At 34.6% G+C, this 12,195-nt stretch overlaps 1 protein-coding gene across 1 annotated transcript in view; it reads left to right on the top strand.

Moving 5' to 3' along the window:
- Positions 1-10,764, top strand: part of LOC115876316 — a 46,016-nt gene extending 35,252 nt beyond the window's left edge. The window contains exons 5-6 of the mRNA XM_030892052.1: positions 1,204-1,671; positions 7,907-10,764. Coding sequence (XP_030747912.1) covers positions 1,204-1,671; positions 7,907-10,225 — 2,787 coding nt within the window. The 3' untranslated portion in view covers positions 10,226-10,764. The remainder of the gene's footprint in view (positions 1-1,203; positions 1,672-7,906) is intronic.
- Positions 10,765-12,195: the final 1,431 nt, after the last annotated feature.

Below are 12,195 nucleotides of genomic sequence, written 5' to 3' on the forward strand. Positions count from 1 at the left end.
ATTTTATATATTAGTATAGATTGAAATTTTATAATTTGTTTTATTTAAAAAATGTCAGAAAACAAGCTTGTAATCCTGTAATTGACATAATTGTTATTTAATATATTCCATTTAAATGTAATATATTACTTTACAATTAAAAAATGTAAATTTAAAAAATATATTAAAAATATATACAAGCATTAATTGAATTTTTTTGAGTGTGAACAAACACGAGAGGCGCTTTATTATTTACTTTCATTTCTTAACATGATAGACGAAGTTCTAAAGGGGGATGTTTGTGACTGTATACAGAACACATATAGATATACGCTTTCAAACTAAATCTTAAATAACTTAAAAACTATTTATTTGAGATATAGGAACACGTATAATCAAAAAGTAACGAATTAAAAACCTTTTCACTAGTGAAATAAAAAAAGCGGGTTTCCATTTAAAAAAAAGATTTTTGATAATTTTTTAATCTCTCGCTTCCATGATAGCTACGGCCAATATTAATATTATGACATTCCAACAATTTAATTTTTAAAATAGATAGCAACATGTCTTCTCTTTATGTCACAATATCTGTGGTAATCACTAAATTTGACGTTTAGGTTATACCGTTTTTTTTTTCTCCAAAAATGTTAAATACTTTTTTTTCAAAAACGGTTAATGTTAGGTATAGACTGTTTGATATCAAAATTCATAAAATTTTATAGAGAATTTAAATATGTAAAAAATGGGGGGTACCCATTTAAAATAAAAAAGTTTCTGGACATCCGGTATTTCCGGAAGTGCCGCAATTGTGCATTAAATTGAAAATATTTTAATCGATAGATCTCATTGTGAAACTTTTGCACATAATTGTGAAACAATTATGTGCAAAAAATCTCCAATCTAAATATTGTAGTTCTCTGACATCCTGTATAAAATAATGTTACCCTGTTTTATTAAAAACACAAAACAAATCAAATAAACGTTTATTAATTAAATGAGACCAAAAGCATATTTTTTTTCATTTTGTTTTCCTAATAAATACACAGGGCAAAAAACATTTTATAGGTCACAGCTCGATGTCCACTTTTTATTCTCCTTTTTCTCGATCTCTTTCTTGTCGCAGAGACTGTCCGAACAGGTTTTCCTCTTGACCCTCAAATCGGATTTGTTATTCATAGTCGGCTCGGTGATACTCTTGCCCAAATTCTTTTTGAGCAATTCCAGCTTTTCGCGCTCTTCTTGTTGCTTGTACGTCTCAGGGACGCCTCCAGGGAAATCCTGCTCCAGCACGTCAAGGGCCACTACCCGGCCCACTTCGACCCTCAGGACCCCCTCTACCAGCAAGCCATGGTGGTGGCGGCCGCCCAGATGGCAGCAGCCGCCGCCGCGGCGTCTTCCCCCTCTCTCCTCTGCCCGCCCGGCTCACCGTCGCCATCCTCCAACCTGTCAAACCTGTCATCTTCCGCTTCTTCACCGTCGGGGACCTCTGCTGCGCCGCGGGATCTAAGCTTAAGGGGTACGAGTCCTGATAGAGACGATGAGGCAAGTGTAAATAACAACAAGGCAACGGCAGCCGCGCAGAAAGGCTGCGCAGCGACGGCGGCGGGAGGCGTCGTCGGTGCGCACGCAGCGGCGCCGCCTTTCCGTTGCGGCCATTGTAATCAGGTGTCTAACTGGAAGCATGTGATTCAGGTATACTAACCAGGCCTACTAACCGTACTAAACGTGTTTTTTGTTTGTTCTTGTGTTGCTTTCGTGTATTCGTCTCTCTTTTTTTTTGTTTCTATAATACGAATTTTAGTCAAAAAAATCGACTTTTTTCACTTTATGCTCTGAAAAAAAGTCATTGTCAAACTCCAATGCACAATAATTTTAACAGGTTTCGATTAATAATTTTGAATTTTTGTTAACGAGTTATAAAATTCATAAGAAAAACGAGAACTGCCTTAAAATAATCAAACTTCAAGCTTTAATAACTTTCCAATGGCGAGGTTAACAAAAAAATTGCTAGAGACCTTTTTTCTAGAGAATTCAATTTTCTACAAATATATGAGATGAAATAATTTTTCAAAACAGTAGATACCGAGGTATGAATTTTTCTTTCTAGTAATAAAGAAAAAATAGTAAAATGAAAGGCGGAGGACCTTCCTGTTAAAATTAAGAGCTCATACTTGGAAAGAATTTTTTTGGGGTGTCTACCAATCTTTTTTTCAGAGTATAAAGTGGAAAAAATAGTCAATTTTTTTGACCCACCCTAATAGGGATATTTTATAAACCATCTCCAACCTTTCAAAGCTTTATAAAAGATTACAATTGGGGATTGGAACCTTTCGTGTGATATGGAGGGTAAAGATATAAGGAGAACCATCCCTTATGGGATTTTGTGCACCACTTTTTTTAACATCAAAAATTAACTTGTTTTTATTTTTAACCTTTACAATATCTCTATTATAGATTCATAATTGTTTGTTTAGTTGCTTTGCTTTAGTAGTGTTAGTTCTGTATGTGTAGTTGAATGGGCATTGTAGATGTGTAGATTGTAGGGGTTTTAGATTGTTTTAGAAGTTAACAACCTTTTTAAATCCAACTGGCCACATAAAGAAGAGTACTGACCGAGGAATGACGTCTAGGGCTTGACCTTGCCAAAATTATCATTGATTATCATTTCACAGCCGTCTTAGACGCCGTTTTTTTCGATCGTATGGTACATTAGATGGTGGATTTATGACAGATATCAAATATTTTCGAGACGTCTTTGCGTTGCGTTCATAAAATTGTTCACTGGAACCGACTTTTTTCATTTCATTAAGACGTTTATCAGTCTTCTAATCTATTCCAGTCGATTCGTTTTAATCTTGTTTTCTTGCGAAAAACACTTGTGACAATGTAAATAGTATGAAATTTTAAAAGGAATTACCTATAATTTATTCGTTTCGTCGTTGATTATGCAACAATAGAGAGAAAAACACGTTCTTCGTATTATTCGCTATTATTTTAATACAAATAATTGTAATTGTCCAAGAAAATTACACTCCTCTACGACCATCTCACATCCCATTGTTATTTTCTATTATTCTTTTTATTTTCCTAACCATAAATGATATTTAACCTGTAGAATATGATACACTCTTAGTTAAAACACAAAAAATTACTATGGTATTAAAAAAAACTGCGTCAGAGATGGTTGAATCTTTGATCTTTCTAGATCGCAAGTCCTGAGAAATTTTTTCGAGTATCTTAAGGGGGCGTCCAGACCAGATGAGCGAGCAGTAACGAGCGCGAGCAAACATTTGTTCAAATTCGCTCGTGATTTCTGCTGCTCTCGAGCACATGATCAGCTTCCGTCCAGACCTAGCGATTATTTGTATGTTCGGCGTTGATCGGTGTGTGGCACTTCATGTTCATAATGTCGGAAAAAATTATTGCTCGTGCGTCTTTCATTGTATTTTATAAATTGTTGAAACGTCAAAAGAGAAAACGACTGCAGAGGAGATGGTGGAACATAACTCTTTTTAAAAATCGAGTTTCTCATGATGTTAACAATTTACTAAATGATTATTAGATCTAATTGACATAAAAATAATGAAAAGTTTTACCAATTACCGAAAAGCAATTTCACCTAGAGGAAGGCTAGCTATAACCTTACGGGTCTTGGCAATTTTTGTAGTCCTCTGTTAGTTCTAAAACAACTTCATTCGGCCATTCCATTTTTGATATTCGATCGCAAACGTGGTAAACAAAATTCCGTCCAAACCCAACGTGCAATAGCGCGAATTTTCTTTGATGTACCGACACGGCGTGGAACAGCGTCGAGCGCGAGCAAGCAATCATTCGCTCGCTCGCAGAGCCATCCACACCACTTAAGCGTTCCCATAGAACATACCCGAATTCTTGCTCGCTCATCCGGTCTGGACGCTCGTTTAGACCATTCCAGGTTACGGATGTAGTCTTCCAGGTTCTTGAGTTCTGCCTTAAGTTGGTTTCCACTTGGGAAGCATAACGGTTTTGGTCTTTGGGATAGAGCTAGTGGAATGGAGGAAGAAAGTTCGCAAATTTTTCATGGCTCATATTGAAAAATGTTTAGTTCATTCTCAATTAAATATGGAAATAATGTGGATTTTTGCAAATATTGTGAACCTATAACTTTCGATTCTTTCTCGTGATTTCTTCTTCTTCTATTAGCAAGGAGCTTATAATTATTTCTTGTTCGATCTCATTCATTGTCGAGAGATATTAAAAAACACGCAGACAGGACTCCGGAAGCGACTGATGAGAAATTCGATGGGCAAATACGGGTGTAGTAGGGACAAAAAGAAACAAAATTAGCGAATAATGCGGCGCGTCAGTGTGCGCGTACCTTAAAGCTGCGTCCACACTGCTCGCGAGCAAGTCGAACGAACACGCGAAACACGAAAAACATGGCAAACAGTCGGAGCGAAATGCTCGCGGTGCTCAACGTGTTTACTATCACATAAAATGCCTGTTTCGACTGTTCGGCTCTGTCGCGGTACATCAAAGAGACGCTTCGGAGCCATGCGAGCATACTTTACGGCGGTTTGAAGGGCTGGAGCTGTTTGCGTTGTTTGTTAAGTTTTTAGTTTGGTTTCATTAATAGGATTCGGTATTTAATGCAGTATGATGATACTACCATGATTTTTCTTATTTTATTTTGTTCAGAATTACAAATATTTGGAATAATATTGGATTGTATTTTGTTTTGTTCTTGGATTAATAATATTAACTATACCTTTAATAAAATATAACTCTATATTTATATTGCCTACTTATGTGTCTCTAGTTGCAAGGAATCTTAATGTTATGGCCAATCATTATTTAACTTTTTCTTTAACCGGAATACACTTCATAAAAGTTGTATTTTTTCTTTCAATACGGGGGCCAACTAAGTTAATATGTCTTTCAAAATCAGATGGGATAAAAATATTAAAAACATTCTGTTTGTTAATCGCGTAGATGTTTACTTTCACTGTGCTGGAATCTACTTTTGAAATTATTAGACATCCAACACCGCCTTTTTTCTCTATGTCTCCTTCGTTTTGCAATAGTGATCGCACTAGCAGCCGCTATTAAAAATATTTCGGTATCATTCATGTCCGAACAGCACGGACGTAAGCACTATATTACAATGTGGACGCCGTTGCTTGCGAGCCGGAAGATCTTGAGAAACACGACAAACAGGATGCGCAAGCAACGCAAGCACAATCAGAAGCAAGAGCGCGAACAATGTGGACGCACCTTAAAAATAACTTATTTTGAGATAGCGTAGATTTCTGTTTGATGGATGCAATTACTTCTATGTTCCTGATATGATTTTGGACGCATCTGTATACCATTTTATGGTATGGTCTGCAGTAGTTAAAAGTTGAGCAAACGTTTTTAAAAGTTAAAAAAGTTACTTGGCTAGAAACTAACCAAGATTTTAACCAAAGGTTGCAAGTGTCGACGTCTACTTATTGTTACGTAAATCGTACATAATGAGCGTAAAGAAAAACGTGCAAAATAAGAGAATTATAACGTCTTTGAGTTGGGAAAATAAAAGACCGTTTTGTTATTCCAACAATAATAAATGTATCTATTATGCCGTAGGTATTTGCGGTCAGTGTGAAAAGAATGAAGAGTTTATTTTTATATATTTTATATGTTCCTTGTAAAGTGCTGAACGAAATCAATTTTTATTGCCCAGAAGACCTTGAAATATGGTTTTGTTGCGAATAATTTCTTAATACCATATAGTACGAATCTTGATTTTTGTATTGTTATTCGATTATCAGTAAATTTTTATGTCCCTGTCAAACGCACAATGTTCAGAATTTTCAATTGCAATACTTTAACCAGAAATGTTGCTAAAATTTATCCAGTTATTTGTTGAATTTGTCGAAAATATATAGTATACCCCCCATAACTTTTTTATTTTTTTTTTCAGATAAAAAAACGAGATTTTTTATGTTAGTATATATAGGTCAAAAATCAGGATTGATTGACGTATTCAAATAGGCTCAGTGTCTCTTTCTGTTTCACCGGAAATGACTATAGATTTTTAAAAAGTACCCTCGATATTTTTTTTTACTTTATTCGATAGAAAATTATTTTTCGTATTTAGAAGACACCCTGTATACTTCGCCGGAAATACCATACGATAAAAAAATGGCGTCGGAGTGTCCTTTGAAATAACAATCGATGATAATCTTTGTCGGGATGAGCCCTTTACAGTAAAAATCCTAAGATCCTAAGTCAGTATACATTAATGTAGAAATCAGATTGTTATTGTATAGCCCTCTTTTAGATAATAAAAATATTCCTAATATTCCATTTGACCGGAAAAAAAAACGGCGTCGGAGATGGCTTGGAAATATTTTTTATGTTAGTATATAGGTCATAAATCAGGATTGATTGACGTATTCAAATAGGCTCAGTGCCTCTTTCTGTTTCACCGGAAATGACTATAGATTTTTAAAAAGTACCCTCGATATTTTTTTTTACTTTATTCGATAGAAAATTATTTTTCGTATTTAGAAGACACCCTGTATACTTCGCCAGAAATACCATATAAAAAATGGCGTCGGAGTGTCCTTTGAAATAACAATCGATGATAATCTTTGTCGGGATGAGCCCTTTACAGTAAAAATCCTAAGATCCTAAGTCAGTATACATTAATGTAGAAATCAGATTGTTATTGTATAGCCCTCTTTTAGATAATAAAAATATTCCTAATATTCCATTTGACCGAAAAAAAAACGGCGTCGGAGATGGCTTGGAAATTGGAAAAAATCAATTGATGTAAAATTATACGCGGAGTGTTAACTATGCTCAAATTCAAAGCTAGTTGGGCCCGTTATTTTTTCGATCATACGGTAGTTATATTTATACTATAACATTTTTGATGGTTTTTGTATATTATAGATACTGTTTTGGGTTGATTGGTAGATATATTTTTTTCATGTTAAGTTAGCTTTTGCTGCATGTAATTTGGCTTTTTTTGTTGATTAAATGGTTTAAACGTTTAGTTAATATATTTAAATTTACATTTATATGGTATAGTTAATATCCTAACAAAATATTTTGTAAATTTTGATTATATTTTTACTTTTCAGTTATGCAGTTATTGAGTATTTAAGTTTAACAAAGATTGTTTGAAGAATAGTTGATTAAAAAATCAACAATATGTCTCTTATATATCTATCTTTTACCACTAATAGATTTATGTTTAAGTTAAATAATTACAAAAGATTTATTTTAAAGTTTTAACATTCAGTAACCTTTTTAAAACTCTGCATTTTCGCGCCCATGTTTATAGGAACATTTTTTCATATTTTTTGATGAGGAATTGTTAATGATATTGAAATTTTTTAAAGGTTGTAGCAAATTAATAAAATTGCATCAAGGAGATCAAAATCGACAGAATATTAAAACAACTTTTAATTGGCATTAAAGAGTCTACACAATTTTGCTACCTAAAGAAAAAAGTCAGTGGCGTACATGTTTTTTTTTAGAAAAATATTACATTATGGGTGATAACCCATATGCACGTCCCTGGTGAATATATCGAATTTTTTAGCATTAAAATATGTCGCACTTATAGTAACTTTTATCCTCAAAATTTCATTTCAATCATTAAAAGCATTTGGAAGAAAAAGAATAACACTTTAATCCCCTGTAGATACGAAACAAAGCAGACTCGGATCTATGTTGACATATGAAAAATCTTATCTTTACGGGAGGAATCTCCCATGTTTTTGAAGCATCCTGTATAAGAATAGGTAGCTTTTTGAAATGTAATAATATGCTAGGGGATTATATTTTATATAGACGTAGACACAAATCTAATATTTTTTTAGTAAAAAATAGCAACCGCATGATATATGACAAAAAAGAGGTTATTTTAATAAAAATTATCTTTTTTATGTTACAGCGTCACTGCAGGCTGAAGCACAACGGCGACATAAGGGTAGTAAGTACTAAAAACGGACAGGAGAAGATCGAAATAGAAGAACAGCCCGACGAGCCTGACTGTTCTGACGTCCAGCAAGTCGGCCTCTTCAAGTGCAACATGTGCCCCTACGCCACTGACTCCCAGGAAGACTACCAGCTCCACCTCCCCGGCCACATCGTCGATTCCAACAAACCCCTCAAGTGCTACTTCTGCAAGTACTGGGTAACCGAAGAATATGACCTTGTAGGGCATCTAAAGCTTCACGGAGTCTGTGATCCTTATGATTTCGTTAAGTCTATGAATAGTAATGATGGAGATGGTAAAAGGTTTAGATGTGTCTATTGTCCTTATGTTACCAACACTAAAACTCAGTTTAACTATCACAAACAGTTCCACAAAGACCGTGGGGGACAGTACTCTTGCAGCAGATGCTCTTATAACGTCAGTAAAAGACATTTACTTCATCAGCACCTCAAAGTTCATGGTATGTCTCCCAACAAATCTGAAGAAATGGACGAAGATATCACCGACGAAATACCTTTGAATAAAGTCAAGATCAACTATCTAGAATCAGTAGATATTCCTCTAGTTTGGGTACTGAAAGACGGCAAATTTTCCAAGATGTACAACTGCAGGTTCTGTCCTCACGTCAATTCAAGAAAAGTAAACATACAAGAGCACGAAAAAATGCACAGTCCTAGAGAACAAGGCACCAATCCTTCCAGACCTAACGACATGGAACACAGATGCGTTGAATGCAACTATATCTGTAAAAACGCCGGAGTACTATCTTCTCACCTGAAAGTCCATCAAGGTTTGTATGGCACCATTCACTCTCTGGTAGATCTCAACAAAAGTGACGAAGAACAACTAAAAGAACTCTGCAAGGAACTAACCTCCTCTTCAGACGACATCGACACCTCAGAGTTCCTCCAAGTCGAAATGGAAGAAACTGAATCAGTTCTATACTTCTGCAAAGACTGTCCTGCCAGGTTCCTGAAAGAAACCGAACATATGATCCACGGAGACTTTCACACCTCCCACTTGGAGTTTGCCTGTGATTCTTGCAGTTACACTGCAGAAAACGCTTCTTATTTAATGTCCCACTCTAAAGTACACAGCGCGGAGTACCAGGAACGAACCGCCATGCTTAAGAAGCTTTATATCATTAGTAACGATCATCCTGAGCCTGAACTAAAACAGGTTAAGAAAGAGGACGGTCAAAGTGTGTGGGTTGTTCACCGGAAAAGTGAAATTGAGAAGAAAAACAATATCCTAGCTTCGTTTTTGAGTAAACCTTTGAAAACCAGCCAGAATATTCCGTTGTCTGGCACAGAACTGTTCCAACAACGTTCTGAAGCCAGGCAGAAACAAGCTTTGGAGGAAATCAAGCAAGAAATAATTGAAGAAGATATGGAAGAAGTTGTGAGTTCTTCAAAGACCCCTGAAGCTAGGGAGTTTGATGTTTCTGTGCAGGGTAATCCTGAATTCGTTTATCAGAAGTACATTAAAAATGGACGAATGAAGGAGAAGAGGTACAAGTGCCATAAGTGTCCGAGTGCTTTCGAGAAGAGAGAGCAGTACAAGATACATCTGGGATTGCATGGTTCAAAGCAGCGCTACAACTGCGAGTACTGCGACTATTCTGTCAAGTACTATGCAAACTACGTGCAGCATTTGAAAAAGCACAAGTTCGACGAAGATGCACATGCTGCCATGAAGAAAACCGATGAAGCTAATGAAAGAAACAACGATGTGATAGAGAGCATGGAGGTAGCTTTCAACGCTACCGAAGTTTGTGATGATGGCGTGGTTCTCAAAACGAGTGTAGCCGATCAGCAGATGCTTAATATAACCCAACAGCGTAAATCTAACTCCACATCACCTCTAGATGACAAGAAAACATACTTTTGCCCTTACTGTCCCTACGTTAACTCTAGAAGGGATGCTCTGGATAACCACTTGAAGAGGCACAAGTGTGTTTCGGGTGTGAGGAGTGTCTACGCTTGCGAACATTGTGATTATTCGGTGCCACAGGCGCACTTTCTCAGAGAGCACGCCAAAATTCATTTTGTACCAAATAGAACGGGCCAGGTGGATGGCTACGTTAAATGTGATAATGTAAAGTTAACCTCCAGTAATTTAACGGCCAGTAGCGATAACTGTGAGGAGGAGTACGTTATTTTCGATGAAAAGAACGAATGTTCTTCGGAAGAGAAGTTTAATAATAACAAAGGAGAAACGGAGTTACCGATCGTACAAACTGGGGACTTAATAAAAGTTAAAGAAGAGTGTTAAATTAGATAGTAATTCTGTATTTTTTAGGCAACCCGTTATATACGATAAAAATCGGCGCTTAGTTTAAAAAATTCAGTTTTCATTTTTTAAATTTGTTGTTTGTGCCTCTGAAAATGCAGGATTACTTACTTTGCTTACCTACTAAAAACACTAAAATAAAACTTAGTCAGAAATGCTAGTGATTGTAATTTATACCCAAATAATAATAATTAAAAAAAGAGTAACTTAACTACCTATTATAAAATAAATATATTATATTTAACATTAATGCCTTAGTCATATAGGATATAGAGTATTTTTACAAAGTATTTTCACAAAAAACGTAGGGCTAGCAGAAGTACGTAGTATTACCACGCAACACTATAATATATATGTTTGTAAATACTTATTAAATATTGTTCTTATTATTACTGTCAGTTTTTAAAGTATTAATTTTTGTTTCTTTCGTGGGGTTTAATGCCAAAGCATTTAATGCCAAAATTTGCCATAATTTGTTGTTTATTGTTTACAGAGAGAAAATATATGAATTATAAAAAAAACTCTTGTTTTATTTTACATATACACTCATTTTTTTTTTATAAAACTATCAAGTATAGTCTGTAAAACGAATAACTTTGAATTTGACAGTTCCCGCGGGCTTTTCTAGTGTTAATTTTATTAGGTTAGCAACTTGCGAGCCATGCTGCTGCAATACCGTCTTTAATAGAACAGCCTCGGAGCGAGATTTCTGACGTCACGCTAGTTAGATACTACAGATTCATTATGTTGTAGAATACATGGAAAACAATTATTCCTCGTATATATAATTTTTGGGATTATATTCGACACTATTTTTCTCATATGACACAACACTGATGAAGGCTACAAACGTTAGCTATAACGTTTTTTTTTAAACCAAAAAAAAATAATGAAAAACCAAATGAAAACTTAATCAGCGTTTTTCCCGAACCTAAATCCCAAGAAAATAAAATAATTTAGAATAATTTTACATATAAAATGAGTTTATTTTGAGTTTATAATCATCTGCTGATGATGCTAACATGATTAGCGAAACGCGCGTCCAGTGTAAAAGTGTTTTGGTGTATTGTGGTGATTTAGTGTTTTTATTTTGCTGTGTAACACCAAAGGTTCCAACCCTCAACTGTAATATAAAATGACAGCGATCTTCATTTCATAGCCATCGCTGACGCCTTTTTTTCTATGATATTGAATTATTTGCAAATAAAATTTTTCGAACATTGATGCTTACAAAATATACATATAAATTTTGTGAATGCAAATTAATAATACATCACTATTAGTAGATATTGAATGTTTTTTGTTAAATTAGATCGATTTTCAAACCCCAAAATTTAAACATTTTACCCATTATCTTATGTACCTATTCATTATTTGTATATTGTAAAACATTTGATGCATTTGTATGGTTCATAGTTTATTTGCCAAAGTATTTATTACTATAAATAGGTATATATATTGTATTTATTAACTGTATATTATGTATAATTCATCTAAACTATATCATTTTTAAAATACAAACCAAAAATACGAGGAATAATTATGTTTTCCGTGTATTCTACAACATATTTATTAATCCGTGGTATCTAACTAGCGTGACGTCATAAATCTCGCTCCAAGGCTGTTCTATTAGAGACGGCATTGGTCTGATGACATTTTACTTTTGTCAATTATGACATTTCGCGTTGATTTTTGCAAGAAGAGGAAGAACTGTCACTTGTTTTATTATTTTTCTTTTCTATTTCACTGTGTATTTCACGAAAGTAAAAAGAGTTACCTATCTGATTCGTTCAGGCACTCATTTTAAAGAATATCAGTAACTTTTTGGATAGAGGGCTTTTATATTTGCCATGTTGGTAAAAAATAACGGTCAAAATTCAAAGTTATTCATTTTATAGACTATATTATTGATTACCCAGGATAAGATTATTTTCTTTATTTCGTACTGAATT

The sequence above is a fragment of the Sitophilus oryzae genome, unplaced genomic scaffold, assembly GCF_002938485.1.
Source record: "Sitophilus oryzae breed Bouriz unplaced genomic scaffold, Soryzae_2.0 scaffold_1430_pilon_pilon, whole genome shotgun sequence".
NCBI classification, from domain to species: Eukaryota; Metazoa; Arthropoda; class Insecta; order Coleoptera; family Curculionidae; genus Sitophilus; species Sitophilus oryzae.